Below are 27,368 nucleotides of genomic sequence, written 5' to 3' on the forward strand. Positions count from 1 at the left end.
AATCTGTGAATGTGTGTAGATGGTCTCCATGCTTGTTTTTCAGGCTCTACCAGTCTTTCACCTGACATCCTTGTCTTGTGTTTCAGGACAAAGATGACCTGAAAGAGCTGTCGTCCAGCAACGACAATCTGTCAGAGACTTCTGGCACTAAGGTGAGTTCTAGAATGCAATGTATTTGTTCTTAATACAATAGCTTAAAAAGTAGTGTTTGCCATGAGTTTAAAGAAGCATATTTACTTTTCAGGCACCGCACAGACCACAGTGCTTCTTGTGTGCTTGTTTTGCACGTCACTCCTTTATCTCTGCCCTTGGTTTCTTGTCTCTCTCTCTGCCCTTGGTTTCTTGTCTCTCTCTCTCTGCCTTTGGTTTGTTGTCTGTCTAAACTGACCAATCTGAAACAAAGCATGAAAATTCCAAAAATCCATCTCTACAAATAAGCAAATGTCACGTTACAATATTATATATTTTCTCTCTCTCAGGAAAAAAGCATTTTCAGTGGCATGTTCAAGAAGTCTCAGAAACCAATTGAGGACACTACAGCGGTCGAGGTTGGTTATTTGATTGAAATATTTTGATTGAAAAAAACATAATATACAACTTCTCTTATGGGAAGTGGGTCTGATATTGGCACTTAACCGTTCTCTGATTTGAATTCAGGAAGTCAATATGGACACTGACAAGACATTATCTGCTAGCTGTGAAACTCTCTCAGAATCCACTGGACCTAAGGTACTGTCTCTCTCTCTGTCTCTCCCTCTCTCTCCTCCCTTCTGGCCATCTTCCGCGCTCACTCTGCTATCTCTTGTCGTGTTACCTTATCAATTATGCATGTTTGAGGGTGTTAAGTTCATTGACACACTGATGTGTCTCTTAGGAGAAGAAAGGAGGCATAGCTGGCATATTCAAAAGGTCTTCCAGCATCGACAACCTGTTTGACGAGGTCAGTACAGTACCAGTGCACTGCCACTCTGTGTGACTGCAGTCATTATGGAAGTATACTTTGCTGTCAAACACTTCTGATGAAGTTGATGTTTTCACTGCTAAATAATTGAACAAGACGGGTCTAATAGTGGCGTGTCTTCCTTGAGGATCTCAGATATCATTTGGCCAGTCTCTCTATGATGTCACATCAGTACTATGATGTCAGTCATCTGCATTTAGGCTACTTTTCAGCCAAATCCTGCCTCTATTGACTTTCAGTTCTTGGCTTCCAGGCAGTGTGCGCAAGACATTTGGCACTGATCGGTTCATTGGTTTGCGAGATTAGCTGCGGACAGACAGACGCACACACACACACACACACACACACACACACACACACACACACACACACACACACACACACACACACACACACAGACACACACACACACACACACACACACACACACACACACACACACACACACACACACACACACACACACACACACACACACACACACACACACACACACACACACACACACACACACACACAGACAGACCATCTTCTAGGTGGCTCGCCCCATAGAAGCCACACTATTTGTGAATATTATTTACATAGAAACAACATACTGTAATACAGATTCTCAACCAAGTTTGATTACTCCATAATGTCCATATAATAGGATAGATAAAAAAGCATAATAGAATTAAACAACAAAATGTCAATTTTTGTTTTTTGTTTCCTGATCAGGAGAAAGGAGGGCTGTTTAGTGGACATCGTAAAAAGGCACCTAAAGCATCTGCAGATGAGACACCTGCAGAGGTGAGTGATTCTGCTTTCACAGGGCAGTTATCTTTATTCATTTCTGTCTATTTGTCATCCTTTCAACCAGGGAAGATTATTTAAACAGGCTATCATGGGTGACGACCTTATCTTGACTGTTTGGTTTGGTTTCAGGACAGTGATGCCCAGAAAGAACTCTTCGCTAGCGATGACAGTCTGTCTGAAAACAGCAACACCAAGGTGACATCTAGAATGCAATGTATTTGTTTTTAAATACAATAGCTTGAAAAGTAGTGTTTACCATGAGTTTAAAGAAGCATATTTAGTTTCAGCCAGTGCACAGACCATAGTGCTTTTTGTGAGTGTAAGGAGTGGTGAGGCTTAACAGATGTTAAGCCTCACCACCTAAATTAAACAATAGTAGTGAGTGACTCAGCTGTTGATGGGACTATAACACTATAGACAACAGTTAACTAAACTGTGTTTTCAGTATCTTCTGTAGTAATGTTTTTCTTTAAATATTCATGATTTATGTCGGTTAAGAAAGTTCAATCCCAGATTGGGCCTCGAAATCATTGTACAATCAGGCTATTTTCAAATACCGTGACTGTCACATTGACTGTGATTTACTGTGTTATTTGTTCTGCAGGAAAAAAGTATTTTCAGTGGGATGTTTAAAAAGGCACAGAAACCAGAAGAAGGTGCCAAAACAGAAGAGGTACCTGTATGATTTGTATTGGAGATTTACACACAAAACTATATGTTATACGGTGTAGGATCAATTGAATATACTGTTATGGTCTTGTGATTATTTTTTTTACCATTCAATCTGTTGTATGACATTCAGGAGTCAAGCACAGCCACCGACGAGTGGTCGTTATCGGGCAGCTGTGAAAATCTTTTGGACGCTAACGCAACAAAGGTCTGTTGAATCCTAGATTATGTCCATTTTGGGAAACTTCTAATTTAGTTATGGTTAATGGGTTAGCAGTCCTCATGTGTTTGTTTTCTAGGAGAAAACAGGAGGCTTGGCAGGAATGTTCAAAAGGTCTCCCAAACCAGCTCCACGCTCTGCTGCTGCGAAGGTATTTAAATGGTCTAAAGTTGTTGTTTTCCCATACGGTTATGTGTATGTATGTTTGTATGCTTGTTGCTTGATGTGTAAGAGTCTGTGTTTTTGAACAAGAGCTTCTTTTTTTTGTACGGTCAATGACATGGGGGTGATCTATCAGATCTTTAAGGAATGATTATTTGCAAGGCACACTTGTGAACTTCTGTATAAAACAAAAGTGAATACATGTACAGTATGTGTACAAAATACATTTTCAGGAGAGCAATTTCATGCCATCAGGACTCATACAGGATAAACAATTGAAATTGGGATTACGGCAAAAAATAAAAAATAAAACGGCACGCAAAATTGGAACTGAAACACTAGCTCATTCTTTTGTCAAGTTGGCAAACCCAGCCCATCTGGTAATCCATGTACATTTAAAAAAAACCCGCTAAGAATAGTTATTTGGTCACGTCCAGGGGCTAATATTATGTTCCTCTCTCACTAGGACCCTCTCAGTGACACAAAGAAACTGTCTGCCAGCTGTGAGAGCCTAACAGAAGACCCCAAGGTGAGCGTCGTCTAATAGCTAATAGCTAATAGCTGATTTATTTAAATAGGTTGCAATTTAGGCATATTTTATCAGATGCTCTTATCCAGAGTGACTTAGTTACACGTGAGTGAATAAGCAGAGTAAAGGCCAATGCATGCTCATTCCGACGTCTGGAAGAAATGCCGCTTCGGACGGGCTTTCTGAACTAGTTCAGAGAGTCGAGAGTTGATCTGGAGGTGTAGGAGTTCTGCGAAAAGTTTCTGAGACCGGCCCTCATCAGAAGTTCTGAATGACGCCAATTTGTCGTTATATCACCTCCCTTTACGAAAACCTCGGAAGGAGCATATATTGCACTTGAGCATGAACTGCCTAAAATGAATGCCTGATGTATTCATGGTTGCGTGCCGTGTCGCGCAACCGAGTAAAAACCAGGACGGTGTGTGAGAGAAGGTGTACGCGGGCAACGGCGTCCAAAGAGCTGTCCCAGCATTGTTCTTTCATTTAGAAGTGAAGGAATAAGTGAACTTGTATTTGTAAATGTTTTGATTAATATTTTTTTTCGTTGAAGGGCAATCTGTCCACACAAGGCGAATTGTATGCAAGCAATGATAGCCTGGCTGAAGCTCCAACCACCACCAAAGTGAGTCGTGTGCACTGTAGCCTACTGCGCAGTATTTATGCTTCTTTATTTCTTCTGTCTAATTAAGTGTGCCTGCCATGTAATGGCAAAACACTTATTGTATTCCGCCATACTTATTAATACATAATATTTATGCTTCTTCACAAACTTCGTCCGACCACTCCTGCCGCACGGTTTACACTACCCCGGCATTATAGACTTCAAAACGTGCGGCTTGGCCGGGAACTTAGGCCTCCCCTTTTAGGCCGCTCGGGGAGGCCTAAGTGCTACTCCTCCCACACGGTTGACACGGCCCCGGCAATGTATACATCAAAACGTGCGGAATGACCGGGACAAGCTGGCTATTACTTTTCTTTGTCGTTACGCGTTACCACAGCGATGTAATACGCAAAACTACGCAACCACGACTTTTAGTCCCCCATTGAAACCCATGTTAAAAAAAAGTGCCCAAAACGCTCCGAAACTTCGCCTACCCCCCCCTAAGTGGGGGTCTGCGAACAAATACATCGGGCTCCATTTTTGCCTCAGACCACCGGAAGTGGCTGAAACAAGCACTTGAAACCATTTGAGTAATTGTTTAGATTTTTTTTCTTTTTTTTTAGATGCTCCTTTTTTTCTTTTTTTCGGCTTCGGTAAAAACATTTTTTGATTGTCTTTATTTAATTATTTTTGACTGTGTTATTTGGTATAATGCTTAATATTTGTTCTTCAGGAAAAAAGTATTTTCAGTGGGATTTTTAAAAAGGCACAGAAACCAGAAGAAGGTGCCAAAACAGAAGAGGTACCTGTATGATTTGTATTAGAGATTTACTCAGAAACTATAGTAGAATCAATTGACTGTACTGTTATGTGATTATTTTTTTCCTTTTCAATCTGTTGCATGACATTCAGGAGTCAAGCACAGCCACCGATGAGTGGTCGGTTACTGGCAGCTGTGAAAATCTTTTGGACGCTAACACAACAAAGGTCTGTTGAATGCTGGATTATGTCCGTTTTGGGAAACTTAGGGACTTTGAAGACTTTTGGAAAAAAATAAAAACTGTATTTTCCAGTTTCCAGTACCACCCAAAAAAACAGTTAGGAGCACGTTTCAGGCCATTTGGAGTCGATTGGTGGTATTTTGTAGTGACGCCATTTTGGGTCCACAACATTTCACTGAGCTAGGGAATGAGCTAGGTCTCGACTTTGTACGATCTTACAGTAGCTAAGTGGTTAAAACAATACATTCATTTATTTCACCTTAGCGAGCTGCAGGCACACTTGTTTCTAGTAATGTCATTGCATTTTTGCACATTTTCTTTTTAAAGGAGAAAAAAGGGGGTCTTGGTGGAATTTTCAGGAGGACACCCAAGGTAAGCCCCTAGCAGTGTTAAACCACTGTTACGTGTGACATACTGGATGTGCATATCATAAAGCTAAAATACCAGAGGCCAGTGGTGTTAACAGAAGTATATACTGTACACACTCCCACTGGGTGTGTGTCTATATCAGCATATTTACATAATTTGTCTGTCGCAAATATTGATTATTTTCTTAGCATTCTTTTCTACTGATTCCATAGTCGATTCATCGAATAATCATATTTTTTTCTAACAACAAATCAACGTGAAAAAATGTAAATCGATTTTTATAATTGATTACATCGATTATAATCTGATTAACCACCTAAGCCATCTCCTTCTCAGGACAGTGAGGACGATCAGCCACCAGCGGGTGGCAGTCAGCTGAGACGAAGAAGGACCATCAAGAAAAAGAGACGAGTGAGTTCACATACAGTATAGACACATACACCCTAAAACCCTCCTCAAACTGGCCCCAGTAGCCTGTGAGGTAGAACGGACAATCGGTTTGAGTCGGTTCAATCCCCGACTCCTCTCTGGATCAAAGTGTCCTTGAGCAAGATACCAAACCCCTAACTGCTCCCGATGAGTGGGTTGCTGCACGGCTGCCTCCGCAGTTATGTTATTGTGAAAATAAAGCGAGTGTCACGCTGTCTGGAATGAAACAGACTTAATGTTTCATCATCTCACATTCTGTCATTAATAATTATAATAATACATTTTTATTTATAACGCACAACATTTTTGCAAACCTCAAAGTGCTACAGAGTTTAAAAAGTTGGCATAAAACAGCAGCAGTCAACCAAACAAGTACATGGGACCCTACTAGGCTAAAACTAGGTAAAATCAGGGCATAGAAAAAAAGAACTGGAACACTATAACATTTTAAAATTACATTACACTCTCATGCTCCACACACAGAGAGACGCTACATCAAGTCACCCGTTTAAAAAAGAAAAAAAGAAAAGCTAATAACATGATGTCTCATCTCATGTGTGAATAATAATCATGGTGATTGTGGTGACAGGTTCAGAGAGATTTCTCCAGTTATGCCTGTTTTGAGGAATGCATTTGTTTTTCCTCTTCTTCAGGTGGTGTCATTCCGAGTCAAGACAACTCTGCCCAGAATTATCCCCAGAATGAACCAGGTATTACTACTTCTTTACTGTACCTCAAAGTGAACCAGGTATTACTACTGTACTTTAAACTGAACCAGGTATTATTACCATATTACTGCACTGTGCTTCAAACTGACACAACAAAACCAAAGAGGCTCGCACACTGACAGATAAAAATAAAAATGAGAAAAGTTACAAAATGAAAAGAGTGCACGTTTTGGTCCTAAGACCATCATCAGCACTGTTTAACTACTGTATTACTGTACCTCAAAAGGAACTAGGTACTACTACTCTTTTACTGTATTTCAAACTGAACCAAGTATATCTGCTATTTTGCGCTATTTCTGAAAATGTTGAAATTGTATTGAAAACTTTTAAAGATTTCTTTCCTATAACAGGATGCCAGGTTGAAAGTGGTTGTTCAACTGTCACCATTTCTCATTTCATTTGTATTTCTCACTGCATTTTTAATAATATTATAGTGGATATATTATGCAATTTCAATAGTTTTGATATGTTTCCCTATTCCTCCATAGAGTTCTGACACGATGCCTATCCTCGAAGAATCTGTGGAGTTGCAAGAGCTCCCTCCAGTACAGGTCAGCAAGAAGATACTGTACTTGCTACAAATAATTTACATAATTCTTATGCTTTTGTTTGTCATGACTTAAACTAAAGTCAGACAAAGAGGAGACCACACATGACTTCAGTTTCAATAATAAGTATATTTATTTAGAAAAGTAGCAAATAAAGTAATTGGAATCAACTTAATAAAGTATAGGTTATCAGTGATGTGTGCAAGTGTATGAATGTGTATGAGAAAACAAATCAAAACAACCAAACAACTCAAAGAATCTAACTCAAGCAAAGCAACCAAACCAAGGGGAGAGAGAGACAGAGTGAAGGCTCATGCCCCATTATATAGGGTGAGCAATCACCCCACACAGGTGTGCAGGATTCCCCACTAATGAGGGGAGCCCAAGGAACTCAGACACAGATCTAAGGCCAAGGGGCCGTCACATCCCCCTCACCAAGAATGAGGTCCACCTCATACATTGAAAACAACCAAATACAAATACCACAATCTTCTCTTTTTTTCTTTTTTCAGGATGAGCTTTTATATACTATTTTCAGGTCTAATCCCCCACATCAAAACCATGAGAAGCCCACATTCTAAACAAGGGATCCTCTCTCTCTATCTCCTGGTGGAAATAACCCTGCCCAACTTTCCTCACCTGAGATGAGACCAAGACAAAACTAGGTCATACAAGTCTTTCAGAGACTGGTCTTCTCGCTGTGCTTTCACCAGTTCTGAACGCGAAACATAAAGATAATTTGGCAAAGTAAACATGTTCACCTCTGACACTGCAAGACTATCCTCCAGAACAGCCGACAGTGCCTGTGTCACCACACAAACAGAAGACACATGGTTCTCTGCCTCAGAGAGACATGGCTGCTCTGTGGCCTCTGCCTGATCTGGCTCAGGGTCCTCTGGAAGTTCTAGACATGAAACACAGGTCTTTATATCATTTGCCCAAACACAGGAACCTGCCAAGTCATTTCCCAAAATGATATCAATTCCTTCAACTGGCAGTTCAGGGCGAACACCGATCTTCACATCTCCCTGCACCAGATCACAGGACAGAAACATTTTATGCACCGGCACCAACAGAGTTTGCAGGCCCATCCCTCTGACTGGAATGCAGACCCCAGTATCCGAACCTGGAGAAAAAGGCAGTGCTGCCTCTCTTACGAAACTTTGTAAAGATCCTGAGTCCCGCAATATTCTGACTGGAACCTCCTTTTCACTCCCAATTAACTTTGCCACCCCATCAGACATGAATGGAGCATACCCTAACTCAATCTCTGAAATGTCTATTTGCTTGACATGCATTTGAAAAGGAGCCACCAGTTCTGCTTCCTCCCCAACAATGGGATTATGAATGGATGCAGCCAAACCAACTGACTTCACATATGAACTTTTCTCTTTTAGCACAGGACATTCTTTTAACCAATGTCCCTTTTCATGGCAATAATGGCATTGGTCTGAGTTACTTCTACCATCAACCTGGCGTTCCAATTGATGCACTGCAGAGTTGGGTTTCTGGAATTTCTCCACATTTCGATCCCCAAAGATACGCTTATGTGTTAAAACATATTCGTCCGCCAACACTGCAGCCTCACTGGGACATTTGACTTTGCGTTCATTAATGTAGGTTGCAATATAATCAGGAACCGATAGCTTTAACTGTTCTAGAACTACCAAATCACCTAAGTCCTCCAAAGTTTTTACTCCAGATGAGGAACACCAACGGTTAAAATTTGACAACAAATCCCTTGTAAATTCCACATGTGTCTGTCCCCCATTTTTACGCCCTTCTCTGAAACATTGGCGATATGCCTCAGGAACTAACTCATAGGCCTTCAATACAGCTGCCTTTACCTTGTTGTAGTCTTTGCAATCCTCTACAGACAGTGCCGAGTAAGCCTCTTGTGCTTTACCCGTAAAGACACACTGCAACATTAGAGTTTGTTCCTGCTCAGGCCAGCTTCTGGAAACAGACACACGTTCAAACATACAAAAAAATGTGTCCACATCCTTTTCATTGAACTTAGGCATTAACTTTAAGTTACTTCCAACATCGAACCGAGAACCAGAGGATCCCTCGCCTAAAGCAGTTGCAGACATTTTCCCTTCTTTTATCAATCCTATTTTTTGCAGTTCCAAATCCAGTCTCATTTGTTCCTGTTTGTATTTCATTTTTTCCATATCCTTCTCATGTTCCATTTTTAACATTACCATTTTTTCCATGTCCTTCTCATGTTCCATTTTTAACATTAACAGCGCCTTCTGTTGTTCAAATGTTAGCCCAGCCATCTCACTTCCACCACCCTTACTTCCCTCCTTCACCAGTACCCCAGAATCTTCCAGGTTAGCCCGTATGATACTTTTAATGGTTTCTTTTGTACGCTTGGTGTCAATGTCTATAGAATAATGTTGAGCAATATTATTCAATTGGTCCTTAGTAAAGTGATCCAGTAACTCCTCAGATGGAGACTTAAAAAACTCTTCTACACTGGCAGCCATACCAAACCAAAGAAAATAACAAAAAAATCAGACTTGAGGCAAACTTCATAACCAAACTAGTGGCTCCAAATACCAGTTCTCCCCTTCCCCCTCTTCGTACAGATACTTGCGGGGGGTATTTACTCACTGTAACCTCAGGGGTTGGAAGGCAACTGTATACACAGCGACCCCCAATAAGCCCTGAGACGTGATCCCGAGCCGATGTAGGGAAGGGGAATTTTAGGATGCTCTACCCGCGTTTTCTCTGTCACTGCTGCCCCCTCGAGGAGAACCAGTTCTACCTAATGCCACTCCCAATTTTAGTTTATGTTATCAGTTTACCTCAACCCAACAAGCCCAAAAAGGATTAGTTAAACCTCCCCATTTCATCAAACTAACCAAAAATGCCCTCCAAAAAAAAAAACTACTGCCATGTGTGATACTCCACTCCATATGACCAAATTTGTTTTTAACAAGTCCAAATTTGTTTTGACGAGCCCCCATTTGTCATGACTTAAACTAAAGTCAGACAAAGAGGAGACCACACATGACTTCAGTTTCAATAATAAGTATATTTATTTAGAAAAGTAGCAAATAAAGTAATTGGAATCAACTTAATAAAGTATAGGTTATCAGTGATGTGTGCACGTGTATGAATGTGTATGAGAAAACAAATCAAAACAACCAAACAACTCAAAGAATCTAACTCAAGCAAAGCAACCAAACCAAGGGGAGAGAGAGACAGAGTGAAGGCTCATGCCCCATTATATAGGGTGAGCAATCACCCCACACAGGTGTGCAGGATTCCCCACTAATGAGGGGAGCCCAAGGAACTCAGACACAGATCTAAGGCCAAGGGGCCGTCACAGGAAGGTGGACAAATTTAGTGAAGGGTTGACATACATGCTGGGATGCCAGACCAGTACTGTATGTGGTTCCATACATGGGATCTTAATGACACTGCAAAACAATTCTGACTAGTGTGTGTGTGTGTGTGTGTGTGTGTCTGTCTGTCTGTCTGTCTGTCTGTCTGTCTGTCTGTCTGTCTGTCTGTCTGTCTGTCTGTCTGTCTGTCTGTCTGTCTTTCAGGAGAGCACAGTGGAACTCCAGAATGTGGAGATGGCGGCGTACCCGACCGAGGGCAGCACCCTGGAATCTCAGGAGGTACTTAGTGTAGTGTGTGTGTGTGTGTGTGTGTGTGTGTGTGTGTGTGTGTGTGCATAAATGTATACATCTTCATAACCAAACCTCCTTTGATTGATAATAATTATTTTGTATTCAGGAAAATGATGAGCTGATGGAATGGTGGAATGGAGTCGTAGGTGGGTGTGACAGTTCATAATTCATGTAGATTGTAGAGCATTCAGTAGTGTGTGTGTGTGTGTGTGCGTGTGTGTGCTGAGACAGCTGATTGTAATGTGTGTGTTGTGTGTTGTCAGGTTGGACTGAATGGAACGAAGCGGGAAACTTCCAGGAGGAGGATGAGGAGACGTGAGTAGCAGAACTCCTCTCCTTATTTCTCAGTTTGCTCTACCACAGTGATTCTCAACCTCTTTCATTTCAAGGACCCCCCCCCCCCGTTTGATATACATTTGGCCAGTGGGTCTCAATCTGTGGGTCGAGACCCCCCCCCCCCCCCAGATGACAGTAAAGTGACAATATAAGAAGAATCTAAAGAAAAAGACCATTACTGCATCAAAAGTAATAAACAAACTATACTATAAAAACTGGCCAAACATTGGCCAAATTGTCAAATAATATTCCTCACAATGCGAGGCGTTGTGAGCTTGTAGATCTGCTATTTTCACAATATTCATCAGTGGAACAAAATTGAATGCCCCAACTCCTACAATTCGAAATGCTTGTCAGGGTGCGGTGTCCCCAGTTCAAATATGATTATTTTGGGGGGTCACAGCCTGAAAAGGTTGAGAACCACTGCATTAGGCCACAGAGAATTATTATGGTGTCTGTTATAGTTATCCTAGTCTAATACGGGTATATATAATAATCTTAACGGCCCTATGCGTACCTAACATTAGTTTAGTTAAGTGATTTTCTATTAAAGACAATGTCATGCACCTAGCATTACCCATTTACGGCCACCACTGAGTACAAAAAAAGCACCCCTGAATTGTTTCTTTCTTTCTTGCAACTCTTTTTTCAAATCATTGTTTTTAATAAAACTCACAAACCAGGCCTTTAAAAAAAATGTCATGATATTTGGTGCAAATTGAAGTTCTGATGTGTGACTGTGCTGTTCTCTGGTCCAGGGCTGTGGAACAAGCCGCCGACCGTGTCTTCATGGCGGCCCGTCTCTTCGTGCGTATCTTCAACCAGCGCGGCGCGGGCCTGCAGCAGCGCATCCTGGAGCTGCTGGCGCAGGCGGACGCCACCGACATGTTCCACAAGAAGACGGTGCAGGCCGCCGTGGGCGGAGGCGTGGCCAGCGTGTGCGGCAGCATTGCCACCATCACGGGCCTGATCCTGGCGCCGTTCACCTTCGGCGCCTCCATCATCGTCACGGCAGTGGGGATCAGCGTGGCCACGGCAGGCAGCATCACGTCGGCCACGGCCAACATCACGGACACGGTGCACTCCAACATGGACCGCAAGAAGGTGGAGAAGAATATCCAGGGCTACCAGGAGGAGATGAACGACATCCGGGAGTGTCTGGATTTCGTACAGGTGAAGGGGGGGACTTGTTCTGTTTGTCAAGTACATGATTGTGGCTTTTATTGCTGATGCTGTTGAGAGGGAAGTTAAAATACTTCATTGACCGGGGTTCCCCGGAGGTCTATACTTGGTCCCCTTCTTTTTCCCGCCCCTTCCTTTCTTGCATGATATCCAAAGACATCATTCAAGGTCTGACTTTTTTTGACTGATTGAATATTTTATTAGACAGAAATGCAAACAGCACGAGTACAGTCATACACTAAAAGGATTTACACAAAAAAAGTCCTAGTGGACTTGTTTCCATTGAGGTCCTATGTATATCTCTGTTGGCATGTATATCTCTACTGTTGACAAATCAAGTAGAGAACAGATGGACAGACTTTCATGAAACTTGGTGGAAATAATCAGTAGGCTGCACAAAGAGATGTTTAAGTTGTGGGTTTCAAAGGTCTTATCCTGTTCTGTAAAGCACTTGATGTTGGTGCGTTTGCGTCACCTTTTATTGATGTGCTCTGCCGGAAGAGATTCTTTGCTTTCTAACTATGCCCATATTATTTTTGCACTTTTTTTCTAGTCTGTTGTATTGATTATGACATGATCTCATTAAGAGTTTCCTCTCCTCTCTGTCTGTGCCCTGTGCAGGAAGGTATGGACACCCTTCAGGGCTGGGACTTTGAGAAGTACTCGGAGAGCGCCGCCAAGAAGGCCCTGAACCACAACATCAAGCACGTGATGAAGGAGGGCGGCCGCGCCGGCAAGGCCCTGATGATCAACACGGACAAGCTCATCAGCACCGTGCAGGTCCTGGGAGCCGCCGGCGGCGCCGCCAAGGCCGCCCAGGCCATCAGCGTCACCACCGGCGTCATGTCGGCCCTCTTCCTCGCCCTGGACGTGTTCTTCTTGGCCAAAGACTCCCACGAGCTCCGCAAGGGCGCCAAGACCAAGTTCGCCACCAAGCTCCGCGAGGTCGTCAAGGAACTCCAGGACGGCCTGCTGGAGCTCAACAGGGTGAAGACCCAGCTGCAGAAGACCATGGACGGCATCGAGCTGGAGGAGTACGAGGAGATCGAGGAGTTTGAGGTGGAGGTGGAGGACGAGCTGGAGTCTGACCCGGTGAAGCTGGCCCAGCTGGATCAGGAGCTGGACCTCATGGAGGAGAAGCTGGACAAGAAGGTCCACGAGGACAAGAAGGAGAAAGGAGGTGTGGAGGGCAAGAAGGCAGAACCACCGAGCAAGGAAACCGAGGAGGATGAGGAGAAAAAGAGCGAGAAAGGAGATAAGGAGGAGAGCAAGAAGGAAAAGGGAGAGGTAGAGAAAAAGGGAGAGAAAGATGCAACAAAGGAAGGGAAGAGGGACAGTAGAGAAACCAAGACAGAGAGGCTGGCTGAGGAGGAGGAGGAGGAGAAAAAGAAGGGGGCGAGTGAAAAAGAAAAAAAAACAGCCAAAGAGGAGGTGAGGAAAGAACCGTCTGAGAAAGACAGGAAGAAAATGAAAGAAGCTGAAAATCGAACCGCAGCGGAAAGAGACAAAAGTGAGAGCAAGAAAGAGAGACCGACGGAGGCTCCCCTTAAAAACGAGCGAACAGATGAGAGGAGGAAAGAGGCGAGTGAGAGAGAGAAGGTAAGAGATAAAGGAGAGTCAAAGAGAGAGGTCAGAGCTCAACATCTGGATCCTCCTGCGAGTGCAAAGAGCGAGAGAGAGAGCGACAGGGCAAAGACTGAAAGAGACAGAGAGAGGCGAGGGCCTGAAAGGGAGATGAGGAGAGAGAAGGAGGAGAGGGGGAGCAGCAAGGAGCAGAGGTCCCATGGGAGGAGCGATAGAGAACCAAGGGAAATCCACCAGGAGAAGAGGAACAGCAGAGAGGCAGAGAGAGGCGGCAGAAAGGAGAGCGACATGATAGAGACTGGGGAGGCGGACAGGGAGAAGGGTAAAAGCAGAGAAGAGAGGAGGAGCAGCGGCGAGTCCCAGAGGGAGGCGGAGAGACACGGCAGCAGAAGGGAGGAAGGAGCGAAGGACGCGAGGAGAGGAGGTACGGTGGCAAGCCGCGAGCCGGGGGAGAGACGAGAGCACTCTGAGAGGGAGGAGGGGGGGAGCAGGGGGGAGAAACGAGGGAGTAACATCGAGAACATCAGGAAGCAGTTTGAGAGCGGCGGCGACAGGGAGCGAGGGACGGGCAGAGAGGAGAGAGAGAGTCAGCGCAAGGAGAGGGACAGGAAGGCGGGCGATCGAGACGGAGAGCACCAACCCAGCCGTCGCGGTTCTCGCCCACGTTCTAAAGCCAGTCTGGATGACGGGCTGAATATCTGAATGACTTAGGTCCACAGGGAACGCCTTTTGAGTTGGCAGCACCAGTCTTCCATGTATTTCTATGGTAAAGACACACTGTTGCGCTCCTCTTCCCAACGCCGACTATCGTGCTTCAACGCTACCGACCGCTGCCGTTTTTTGGTGCAGCGCCCCGGGCGCTTCAAGCTGGAAACAGTTCAACTTTTGGAAAGGAGCGCTGGTCATTTGATCCTCCTGATTGTATGTGACAACCCGAGAATTTACAACCCGACGTTGAATCATTACTACAACCATGAGAAGTCCATGTTTACCCTCCACTCAAAAGGAGTTCTCTGTGGACACGGTCCCTTACCGTTTAATCGGCTTAGAACAGGGGTTCCCAAACTGTGGTGCGCGCACCCCTTGTGGTGCGCTAGCGCCCACCAGGGGGTGCGTGACCTGCCATCTAGGCAAACCAACCTAATTGGTTTGCCTAGATGACGCCCCGGGGGGGTGCGTCATCTAGGTCAGGATGTAATAAGGGGTGCACAGCTAAATAAGTTTGGGAACCGCTGGCTTAGAACATTGAAAGGATGATTGTTACACTGTTTTTTTTTTCTCCTTCATCTTTTTCCCCAATTTTCATTTTTTTTCTCCCAAATTATTCGCTATGCCAATTCTTCCTCCGATACACTGTTATGGAGTTGCCAGTCGCTTCTTATTACTGGACAGTGAGGAGCTTCACCTGGAGGCCGTAACGTATGCAGAGAAACACAGTTCTGATCTCTGTTGAACAGGTGTGCGGTCCGACCAACCTGTCGCTAGTGCAAAGAAGAAAACCAAAAAAAATGTTTTACCGAATGGGTTCCCAGATTGTTAGTGCAGTGACAGAGTTTGCCTTCCACACCCGGCCTCTCACCCACAAACACATTCATTGGCAGTGCCTGGCCAAGCCGAAGGCACCATGGAGGAATCAAACACCATTCTCCATGGTGGTGGGCAGGAACTTTACCGCTGCATTACATGGATGTCCCATACATTGTTTTTATGGACATTTACAGTTGTTGCTTTTTACTCTATCACAGTGGTACCCAATGTGGGGTTCAGGGACCCTCAGGGTTCCTTGAGGGGGTTCCAAATGGAAAACGTTTGAGAACCACAGACTGCTCTATCAGAAAGTAAAATGTCCCATGTCAGCAAAAAAAATGCTATTTCGCACAATGGTCACAGGGTATGCATCAAACTTGCAGCATAATGTGGTAAATGTGGCAAGTACAATAGTAATTGCTGTTAGATTAGCTATTAGGTGAAGTACCTAATAAAACATATTTTATTTAAAACACTACACAATAAAGTGCCTTTCTAAAAGTAGAAAGGTGCACTTGTTAGGGTGCAAATCTCTGCCAGGATCGATGCCATAATACCTCTCTCCATATTTCTCTGAATGTGTGCCGACTTTAATAATTTCGGGGCTTTGGGGTACAGTATCTATGTTGTCATGTTTATAAATGTATGTTGTTAATATAATGATCATAAAAAAAAATAATCACACCCTGTGTGAAGAGAGTGGTGCCTTTGATGAGCCCCGTATTGATGTTGTCATCAATGTTTGTTTATTGGACATACAGACATACACACGGACACACAGACAAAGTCAGATATAGGAGTGGTTGGCACCACTCAAAAATGACATAGTTAGATATTCAAGAATTGTGGTCCTTGGCCTGCTGTCGGCGTGCACAATAATTATGATGCTGCTGATCGGCCTAGTAGTACGCAAGATTAGTTGTAAACTGACACACGCACACGCACACGCACGCGCGCGCACACACACACACACACACACACACACTCACTCACTCACTCACTCACTCACTCACACACACACACACACACACACACACACACACACACACACACACACACACACACACACACACACACACACACACACACACACACACACACACACACACACACACACACACACACACACACACACACACACACACAGGTGGTCTCTCTAGCCAGCCTCTCTCTTCCACAATCTTTGCGTGCTATGTGGACGGTCTGTAATTCCACCCGGTAAAGGTTGAGAAGCTGACGTCTGCTCTTCAGACAGTAAGGATATTCGCCAGATATGTCGACAGTGTCAGTTCACAGAAATGTATTTTTAAAATATCGTTGCTGTCGGGTAGAAACCTCATATGGTGGAATCCGAATTTTGTAAATAATAATGAAAATAGCAGATTGTGAGTTTGTAGAGTAGATCATCGATAGATTAAATGACGAAAAAACATAGAATTTTGAAACATGGAGATACAAGGTTTCTGCCCGATATCTTAAAGGGGAAGACCACTCATTTTCAACATTGATTGAGGTCATGTGATCAGTGACATACGCACGGTGTACTTTTGGCTGAGGGGATTGGCTGAAAGTACACCGTGCGTATGTCACTGATCACATGACGTCAATCAATTATCCTTTTGTAGGCAACACAGAAGGGGGGGGGGCTTTTTTTCTTATTTCCACACAATAGTTCTAAGGTGTATCAAAGACATAGTTCAATGTTGAAAATGAGTGGTCTTCCCCTTTAACTGTATATTTAAAAATTCTGATTCCATTTCTGCTAAGCAGCAAGCTAGCAGAATAATTTGTTGTCTACTCCAGTAGTAGTAGTTATTTACTGTACACGACTGCACGGGCCAAAACGGAAGTGGGGAAATGACGTGCCATTTTCAGAGCTTTCGAAGTAAAGACAGGTATAGGCGGAGGCATTTGGGAGCTAATGTGTCTGTCTTTGAGAGACTAGAGTAGACGGGTGAAAACATGATCTCCTGATGGAGGTACAGTAACACATTCCTGTTACAAAAAAGAGACACTAACAATGCACTTTAACTGAGTATTTCCACTGCAATAATGTTGTGCCTTCAGGTTTACTGCCTCGACCATGACCAACCTGTCATGTTGTGGTAAAAATGTCAACAATGGGACTTTTTTTTGTTTTGTTTTTTATTTACACTTAATTTAGTACACCAATGTGTGCCAATGAATACAAAGTATCAACTGTCTGTCTAGTATAGGAAGTGTGTGTATCAAGGTTACTGGCATTATTGTCGGTTCTGCTGTTTATGGTTGTATGTTTTCCTTTTCTTTTTTGTAATTTTGTATTTGTTTCTAAATGTATTATGTTACATGAGATTAAGTTCACTGTGTGATATGTTTTATACAGCTCAACACTATTTTCTATGGTGTGGGATGGGTCTCTATTGTATGAATAAATAATACAACTCTTTGTGTGTGTTTGGTTTGTTTTCAGAAATGATTGCCAGAGAGGTCTGCTTTGTGATTCTTTGTGGCTCAAGAAAATATTTCGATCCTCGGACTGGGGCCCATGACCCACCTTTCTCCCACCCATTTTGCCAGCCTAGGCTGGCTCAGGGTGGGAGACAGGGTTAAACAACTAAAAATGGGTCTGGTCTACAAAATTGTAAGACCAGACCCATGATATGTCCACAGCAAGCATTCATGTCCACAGTAAGGTGGATGTGTTTTTTCTAGGTGAAAGTGTTTTTTTGAGGTCCCAAATTCGTCCATCGACCTCCATTATAAATCTCTGAACTTTTAAAGGAGTACAATTCTAAAACTATTAAACATTTCAAAGATTCGTTTTAAGGCAAACATGTCCACAGTAAGATGAACATTTTAAAGTATGAATGGGGTTACTAGCGGTAAGCATGTAGGATTAGTAGCCTGTACTCGTTTCCCTTTAAATGTCCATTGCCTCATTGACAAAGCATTGGGCGCTTAAAGTTAAATATCTCCAAAACTACAAATGATTTCAAAGAAAAAATATCAAGCATGCGTGTCCACAGTAAGGTGGAATTTTTGAACTGTGAATGGAATTTCTAGGTGAAAGTGTTTTTTTGAGGTCCCAAAACCTTCCATCCGCCTCCATTATAAATCTCTGAACTTTTAAAGGAGTACAATTCTAAAACTATGCAACATTTCAAAGATTCCTTTTCAGACAAACATGTCCACAGTAAGATGAACATTTTAAAGTATGAATGAGGTTACTAGGCGTAAGTATGTAGTTGTAAGCCTGCCTTTAAATGTCCATTGCTGCTTTAACAATGAATGGGACGCTTAAAGTTAAATATCTCCAAAACTACAATTGATTTCAAAGAAGAAATCTCAAGCATGCATGTCCAAAGTAAGGTGGAATTTTTTAACTGTGAATGGAGTTTCTAGGTGAAAGTGTTTTTTGAGGTCCCAAAATCTTCCATCCGCCTCCATTAAAAATCTCTGAACTTTTAAAGGAGTACAATTCTAAAACTATGCAACATTTCAAAGATTCCTTTTCAGGCAAACATGTCCACAGTAAGATGAACATTTTAAAGTATGAATGAGGTTACTAGGCGTAAGTATGTAGTTGTAAGCCTGCCTTTAAATCCGAAAAAATCACTAAGTGTGGAGGCCAAAATCGTCCCCCCAAAAACCTGTTAGGAGTACGTTTCAGGCAATTTAGAGTTGATTGGTAGTACTTTGTAGTGGAGTATTTTTTTTCCCACCATTGTGTCACTACCGAAACGTTTTTGTGTCACTACCGAAACGAAAGTTAAATCCGAAAAAATCACTAAGTGTGGAGGCCAAAATCGTCCCCCCAAAAACCTGTTAGGAGTACGTTTCAGGCAATTTAGAGTTGATTGGTAGTACTTTGTAGTGGAGTAATTTTTTTTTTCACCATTGTGTCACTATCGAAACGAAAGTTAAATCCGAAAAAATCACTAAGTGTGGAGGCCAAAATCGTCCCCCCAAAAACCTGTTAGGAGTACCTTTCAGGCAATTTAGAGTTGATTGGTAGTACTTTGTAGTGGAGTATTTTTTTTTTCACCATGGTGTCACTACCGAAACGTTTTTGTGTCACTACCGAAACGAAAGTTAAATCCGAAAAAATCACTAAGTGTGGAGGCCAAAATCGTCCCCCCAAAAACCTGTTAGGAGTACGTTTCAGGCAATTTAGAGTTGATTGGTAGTACTTTGTAGTGGAGTATTTTTTTTTCCACCATTGTGTCACTACCGAAACGTTTTTGTGTCACTACCGAAACGAAAGTTAAATCCGAAAAAATCACTAAGTGTGGAGGCCAAAATCGTCCCCCCAAAAACATGTTAGGAGTACCTTTCAGGCAATTTAGAGTTGATTGGTAGTACTTTGTAGTGGAGTAATTTTTTTTTCCACCATTGTGTCACTACCGAAACGTTTTTGTGTCACTACCGAAACGAAAGTTAAATCCGAAAAAATCACTAAGTGTAGAGGCCAAAATCGTCCCCCCAAAACTTTATAGTGGAGTAATAATTTTTTTTTCACCATTATGTCGCTACCGAAACGTTTTTATGTCAGTACCGAAACGGAAGTTAAATCTGAAAAAATCACTAAGTGTGGAGGCCAAAATCGTCCCCCCAAAAACCTATTAGGAGTACGTTTCAGGCAATTTAGAGTTGATTGGTAGTACTTTGTAGTGGAGTATTTCTTTTCACCATTGTGTCACTACCGAAACGTTTTTGTGTCACTACCGAAACGAAAGTTAAATCCGAAAAAATCACTAAGTGTGGAGGCCAAAATCGTCCCCCCAAAAACCTGTTAGGAGTACGTTTCAGGCAATTTAGAGTTGATTGGTAGTGCTTTGTAGTGGAGTCATTTTTTTTCCACCATTGTGTCACTACCGAAACGTTTTTGTGTCACTACTGAAACGAAAGTTAAATCCGAAAGAAATCACTAAGTGTAGAGGCCAAAATCGTCCCCCCAAAACTTTGTAGTGGAGTCATTTTTTTTCCACCATTGTGTGACTACCGAAACGTTTTTATGTCACTACCGAAACAAAAGTTAAATCCGAAAAAATCACTAAGTGTGGAGTCCAACATCGTCCCCCCAAAAACCTGTTAGGAGTACGTTTCAGGCAATTTAGAGTTGATTGGTAGTGCTTTGTAGTGGAGTCATTTTTTTTCCACCATTGTGTCACTACCGAAACGTTTTTGTGTCACTACCGAAACGAAAGTTAAATCCGAAAAAATCACTAAGTGTAGAGGCCAAAATCGTCCCCCCAAAACTTTATAGTGGAGTAATAATTTTTTTTTCACCATTATGTCGCTACCGAAACGTTTTTATGTCAGTACCGAAACGGAAGTTAAATCTGAAAAAATCACTAAGTGTGGAGGCCAAAATCGTCCCCCCAAAAACCTATTAGGAGTACGTTTCAGGCAATTTAGAGTTGATTGGTAGTACTTTGTAGTGGAGTATTTCTTTTCACCATTGTGTCACTACCGAAACGTTTTTGTGTCACTACCGAAACGAAAGTTAAATCCGAAAAAATCACTAAGTGTGGAGGCCAAAATCGTCCCCCCAAAAACCTGTTAGGAGTACGTTTCAGGCAATTTAGAGTTGATTGGTAGTGCTTTGTAGTGGAGTCATTTTTTTTCCACCATTGTGTCACTACCGAAACGTTTTTGTGTCACTACTGAAACGAAAGTTAAATCCGAAAGAAATCACTAAGTGTAGAGGCCAAAATCGTCCCCCCAAAACTTTGTAGTGGAGTCATTTTTTTTCCACCATTGTGTCACTACCGAAACGTTTTTATGTCACTACCGAAACAAAAGTTAAATCCGAAAAAATCACTAAGTGTGGAGTCCAACATCGTCCCCCCAAAAACCTGTTAGGAGTACGTTTCAGGCAATTTAGAGTTGATTGGTAGTGCTTTGTAGTGGAGTCATTTTTTTTCCACCATTGTGTCACTACCGAAACGTTTTTGTGTCACTACCGAAACGAAAGTTAAATCCGAAAAAATCACTAAGTGTGGAGGCCAAAATCGTCCCCCCAAAAACCTGTTAGGAGTACGTTTCAGGCTATTTAGAGTTGATTGGTAGTGCTTTGTAGTGGAGTCATTTTTTTCCACCATTGTGTCACTACCGAAACGTTTTTGTGTCACTACCGAAACGAAAGTTAAATCCGAAAAAATCACTAAGTGTGGAGGCCAAAATCGTCCCCCCAAAAACCTGTTTAGGTTTTTGGGGGAACATTTTGTTTTTCGTTTCGGTAGTGTCACTACCGAAACGGAAAAAAAATTACTAAGTCCAGAGCTCGATGAATGTTAGGGACCAAAAAAAAAGTCACTACCAATCAACTTTAAATTGCCTGAAACGTACTCCTAACAGGTTTTTGGGGGAACAATTTTTTTTTCGTTTCGGTAGTGACACCATTGTGTCACTACCGAAACGGAAAAAAAATTATTAAGTCCAGAGCTCGATGAATGTTAGGGACCAAAAAAAAAGTCACTACCAATCAACTTTAAATTGCCTGAAACGTACTCCTAACAGGTTTTTGGGGGAACATTTTTTTTTCCGTTTCGGTAGTGTCACTACTAGTCCAGAGCTCGATGAATGTTAGGGACCAAAAAAAAAGTCACTACCAATCAACTTTAAATTGCCTGAAACGTACTCCTAACAGGTTTTTGGGGGAACATTTTTTTTTTCGTTTCGGTAGTGTCACTACCGAAACGGAAAAAAAATTACTAAGTCCAGAGCTCGATGAATGTTAGGGACCAAAAAAAAAGTCACTACCAATCAACTTTAAATTGCCTGAAACGTACTCCTAACAGGTTTTTGGGGGAACATTGCTCTGTCGTCAATTGGATTACCTGCAGTGGGGCACAGAGTTTTACATTCATTATTACAGTACGGTTCTTTCTAAAACATGTTCACCAGTAGAAAGTAATACATATTTTGATGTTGGCTCTTAACAGCAAGGTACCAGCACATTTCAATAAAACAGCGGTTATTCTTTGAACACCACTACTAAAGCTTGTTTTTTTTTATACATTTGCATCTCTGAATGAAAATCCCACAAATAAATTATTTAAAATTAATTGTTTCGTCCATTCTGTTATACTGTTTCTAGTGAACTGTGTTAAAATAAATAATTTGGATTCATACCAGTAATACTTAATACCATGACTCCATAGAGCACTGAAGTCTGACATAACTTACACATCCTAGGTTTGTCTACCTTGTTCGCGGTTTTCCACCCCCATTCTGAATTCCCATAGACGTATTTAATATCGCGTCAAATAAGAACTGTGTTCCAAAAATAAACAAATGACCCTGGTGGTTTTACTCTTATGGATATGAAGCATCAACTGACGGTGAGAAAACGATAATGTTACTTCCGCCGAATTAGTTACATTTTCGCCAGAAACAGGCTGTATCAAATATGACTGACTGTCATAAACGATACAGAACCTCCTCCCTGACAATATCGCCGAGACAGTATTTTTGGACCACAATTCTTATATGAGACGACTCTAAGATGAGCCAATGTTATTCTCCATAGCGAAATTACTTTACGAACCTGGGGATGAACTAGTGACGTCAGGACTTCTGTACTCTATAATGTATTTCTCTAAATTACACTTTCACTCCCCTACAAGGGAAGGGGAGCTACCGTAGTGGAGCCTGGAGTAATGTGGCCAACATTTGTCTTACTATATTATGTTGATATAAACCCATTTCTAGCAAAACATGTCACCCGATAATTATGTTATGCAAATGTGCCATAAATGCCTACTACAGTATGTTGGGGGAAAAAAGATGTAGTATACTATGTCATGTGACTTGACTTGAAGTCTCAAGTCAAGATATGGCTCAAATCAAGCCATTGGGGTTGTCAAAACCTTAGTCTTTGGCATTCAAGTCCAAGTCTTTTTTTGATTTGATGACAAATTTGAAGTCCTCAAATTTGTCATCAAATTTGTGACTTTTTGCAGGTGAGGAAACTTAAGCTCTTGTTGTAAAGTCCTCTCCTGCCATATAGTGGCTCATATTTTAACTGCAGTGTGCACTCTTCACATCAAACAGCATGTGCCATTCAAGCTCTTGTCACATTTTAATGTCACGATTCTCACACATTTTTATTGACAGATTATTTTTCTTTACTTTGATCGATTTTCGTGACACCCCTACTGCAATGCCTAAAATGTGCTATACCATGCCATGGTGGTACCATCGCTGGTCATTTCAAACAAGATACATATATAACTAACCAGGGGCCTATTGACACGAGTGCCGCGCTATGAGCTTGTAGATCTGCTATTTTTTTTTAATCTTGAAAATGTGTTCATATCGTTGAAATATATCTACATTTTTAAAGCGAACATTTTTAACTAAAATCTTTGCTTCTGGGGGTCCCTGGCACAAAACATTTTCAGATGGGGGTCCGCGGCCAAATGTATATCAATTTAGGGGTCCTTGGCATGAAAAAGGTTGATAACCACTGTTTTCGCAGTAGTTCACAAACTTTTTAGTTCAAGAGTCTTGAGGCTTGGGTCCCGGCTACCGGGGAGACATCAAATTTCTCTTTTGGGTCATGAGTCCCAAGACTCAAGACCCAAAAGAGTCTTGAGTTAAGACCCAGGCTCCCGGGGAGACATCAAATTTCTCTTTTGGGTCTTGAGACCCCTTGTGTGGAAACCTCATTATGGCCAAAACTATTACTTTTCAGCATAAACATTCTAAAATGTCAAAAACAGCAGATCGACCAAAAAAAAGAAGACTCGCGCAACATTATTTTGCAAGACACGCCATCTCCGGTTTACTTCCCGTATTTGCATAGTCTCGTGTCTCGCGTAGCTATCTGCGTGAAGTGGGCGGACGCCAACCTGCTTCCGGTCTCCTAAAAAGGCATCCGCCCACTTCACGCAGATAGGTACGCGAGATGCGAGACTATGCAGATAAGTATAAGGGAAGTAAACCGGAGATGGTGTGTCTTGCCGGTTTTTGTTGCACAAGTCTTGTTTATTTTTTCAGGACTTTAAAAAATCTCCAAGAATTCAAGGCTTCATGGAGTGTGTAATTGATAGAAAATAGATTTTTTGGGTGAACTATTCTTTTATGTGTCTTGTTCAGGGACACTTTGACACATTGCTGAGGCCTGGGATTGAACCTGGGATTTATGACTTAACAGGCAGGCTCTTTAACCATTCAGCTATAGCCACATCATCAGCAGTGATTCTAAGGCAGTTGTACTCTGTAACAGTAAAGGGGTTTCAGGGGAAACCAGCAAAATGAGGAATAATATAATAAATACTGTCTTGCTAATAAAGCGTCATGTCTCTCATTTTCTACAATGTATTTGATATTACAATGTATTAGGAATGAGTCGCATAATACTTCAGAAATAAACCTTTGATAGCTTCTCCTCCTCATGAAAGTGTTTGGTTTTGTGCTATTATGTCCAGCAACCTTTATGATAAAGAAGAAAAAAGATAGTAGACCCATAGGAGCCAGATTGCTCAGATGCCACGGTTCCTGTGCTGGGATTCAATCCCATGACCTTGTGGTCTGAAGTCAAGAGCTCTTCCAACAGAGCTAACCAAGCACACTGACCTTTGTACATTGACATTACCTGAACGTGATGGGTCATTCCACCAAATTAATTAAAGGCATTTGGCTCATGCACTTTACAAGTGGGCTTATTGTCAGCAACAGCCAAGAACACAGGAGTCTATCCCTATTACAGCACTAGACCCCAGGGAGACAGACACATGCTGATTTGCCATTTCCAGGATTTAATTTCCAGGATTTGAGTCTTGAGTCCCAAGACTCAAGACCCAAAAGAGTCTTGAGTCGAACCAATTACTCCCGCGGAGACATCAAATTTCTCTTTTGGGCCTTGAGTCCCAAGACTCAAGGCCCAAAAGAGAAATTTGGTGTCTCCGCGGGAGTAATTGGTTCGACTCAAGACCCAAAAGAAGGTGAACTGACTGTAATGATTCAAAATGTCATATATAGAATAGAAACCCCATTCAAACTTTAAAATGTTCATCTTACTGTGGACATGTTTGCCTGAAAGGGAATCTTTGAAATGTTTGATAGTTTTAGAATTGTACTCCTTTAAAAGTTCAGAGATTTATAATGGAGGTCGATGGACGAATTTGGGACCTCAAAAAAACACTTTCACCTAGAAACTCCATTCACAGTTCAAAAATTCCACCTTACTGTGGACATGCATGCTTGAGATTTTTTCTTTTGAAATCATTTGTAGTTTTGGAGATATTTAACTTTAAGCGCCCCATTCATTGTCGATGCGGCAATGGACATTTAAAGGCAGGCTTACAACTACATACTTACGCCTAGTAACCTCATTCATACTTTAAAATGTTGATCTTACTCTGGACATGTTTGCCTGAAAAGGAATCTTTGAAATGTTGCATAGTTTTAGAATTGTACTCCTTTAAAAGTTCAGAGATTTATAATGGAGGCGGATGGAAGGTTAGGGTTAGGGTATAGGGACCTCAAAAAAACACATTCACCTAGAAACTCCATTAACAGTTCAAAAATTCCACCTTACTGTGGACATGCATGCTTGAGATTTTTTCTTTTGAAATAATTTGTAGTTTTGGAGATATTTAACTTTAAGCGCCCCATTCATTGTTGATGCGGCAATGGACATTTAAAGGCAGGCTTACAACTACATACTTACGTCTAGTAACCTCATTCATACTTTAAAATGTTGATCTTACTCTGGACATGTTTGCCTGAAAAGGAATCTTTGAAATGTTGCATAGTTTTAGAATTGTACTCCTTTAAAAGTTCAGAGATTTAGAATGGAGGCGGATGGAAGGTTAGGGTTAGGGTATAGGGACCTCAAAAAAACACGTTCACCTAGAAACTCCATTCACAGTTCAAAAATTCCACCTTACTGTGGACATGCATGCTTGAGATTTTTTCTTTTGAAATCATTTGTAGTTTTGGAGATATTTAACTTTAAGCGCCCCATTCATTGTCGATGCGGCAATGGACATTTAAAGGCAGGCTTACAACTACATACTTACGCCTAGTAACCTCATTCATACTTTAAAATGTTCATCTTACTCTGGACATGTTTGCCTGAAAAGGAATCTTTGAAATGTTGCATAGTTTTAGAATTGTACTCCTTTAAAAGTTCAGAGATTTAGAATGGAGGCGGATGGAAGGTTAGGGTTAGGGTATAGGGACCTCAAAAAAACACGTTCACCTAGAAACTCCATTCACAGTTCAAAAATTCCACCTTACTGTGGACATGCATGCTTGAGATTTTTTCTTTTGAAATCATTTGTAGTTTTGGAGATATTTAACTTTAAGCGCCCCATTCATTGTCGATGCGGCAATGGACATTTAAAGGCAGGCTTACAACTACATACTTACGCCTAGTAACCTCATTCATACTTTAAAATGTTCATCTTACTCTGGACATGTTTGCCTGAAAAGGAATCTTTGAAATGTTGCATAGTTTTAGAATTGTACTCCTTTAAAAGTTCAGAGATTTACAATGGAGGCGGATGGAAGGTTTTGGGAGCTCAAAAAAACACTTTCACCTAGAAACTCCATTCACAGTTCAAAAATTCCCCCTTACTGTGGACATGCATCCTTGAGATGTTTTACCTTGTAAAGATTTGTAGTTTTTGAAATATTTAACTTTAAGCTCCTAATGCATTGTCAATGGCAATGGATATTTAAAGGGAAAAGGGTACAAAGTTTTAATGGCTAAGTTAACAGAAAAAGTCAGAACCTCTGTGGTGCAGTGGTTTAGTTACAGGACCTGCAACCAGAAGGTTACCAGTTCAAATCCAACCAGGACAGGTTTCCAACAAATACCTGACTCTTGCACCTTTATCTGATCTTTCACTGAACAGCGTGTAAGACACCATAGAAAGTATGTACCATGATGGAGCAGTGGTTAAGATTCAGGCCTTACACACTGAAGGTCCTGAGTTCAAATCTCGCAAGGACATCTTTCTAACTTTTACCTGGGGCTTTTACCTTTATATAATCTTTCAGACAAATTCCATGCAAGTCAACAGAACATGTAAGGACCTCTGTGGTGCAGTGGTTTAGATACAGGACTTGCAACCAGAAGA

The 27,368-nt window shown here is 41.8% G+C and overlaps 1 protein-coding gene across 8 annotated transcripts in view; it reads left to right on the top strand.

The window, feature by feature from the left end:
* apold1a (apolipoprotein L domain containing 1a) overlaps positions 1 to 15,381 on the top strand; it is a 34,346-nt gene extending 18,965 nt beyond the window's left edge. For 7 of the 8 annotated variants that reach the window (XM_084058798.1, XM_084058803.1, XM_084058800.1 and 4 more), the window contains 22 exons: positions 87 to 152; positions 480 to 548; positions 658 to 729; positions 875 to 940; positions 1,679 to 1,750; positions 1,886 to 1,951; positions 2,361 to 2,429; positions 2,559 to 2,633; positions 2,725 to 2,796; positions 3,274 to 3,336; positions 3,887 to 3,958; positions 4,671 to 4,739; positions 4,850 to 4,924; positions 5,266 to 5,310; positions 5,644 to 5,718; positions 6,390 to 6,446; positions 6,953 to 7,015; positions 10,573 to 10,647; positions 10,766 to 10,805; positions 10,923 to 10,974; positions 11,754 to 12,168; positions 12,799 to 15,381. In XM_084058798.1, coding sequence (XP_083914924.1) covers positions 87 to 152; positions 480 to 548; positions 658 to 729; positions 875 to 940; positions 1,679 to 1,750; positions 1,886 to 1,951; positions 2,361 to 2,429; positions 2,559 to 2,633; positions 2,725 to 2,796; positions 3,274 to 3,336; positions 3,887 to 3,958; positions 4,671 to 4,739; positions 4,850 to 4,924; positions 5,266 to 5,310; positions 5,644 to 5,718; positions 6,390 to 6,446; positions 6,953 to 7,015; positions 10,573 to 10,647; positions 10,766 to 10,805; positions 10,923 to 10,974; positions 11,754 to 12,168; positions 12,799 to 14,463 — 3,393 coding nt within the window. In that variant the 3' untranslated portion in view covers positions 14,464 to 15,381. The remainder of the gene's footprint in view (positions 1 to 86; positions 153 to 479; positions 549 to 657; positions 730 to 874; positions 941 to 1,678; positions 1,751 to 1,885; positions 1,952 to 2,360; positions 2,430 to 2,558; positions 2,634 to 2,724; positions 2,797 to 3,273; positions 3,337 to 3,886; positions 3,959 to 4,670; positions 4,740 to 4,849; positions 4,925 to 5,265; positions 5,311 to 5,643; positions 5,719 to 6,389; positions 6,447 to 6,952; positions 7,016 to 10,572; positions 10,648 to 10,765; positions 10,806 to 10,922; positions 10,975 to 11,753; positions 12,169 to 12,798) is intronic. The other variant, XM_084058802.1, reaches the window with a different exon arrangement.
* The last annotated feature ends 11,987 nt before the right edge of the window (positions 15,382 to 27,368 follow it).

This window comes from Gymnoscopelus microlampas, assembly GCF_963454915.1.
Source record: "Gymnoscopelus microlampas genome assembly, chromosome: 5".
Taxonomy (NCBI): Eukaryota; Metazoa; Chordata; class Actinopteri; order Myctophiformes; family Myctophidae; genus Gymnoscopelus; species Gymnoscopelus microlampas.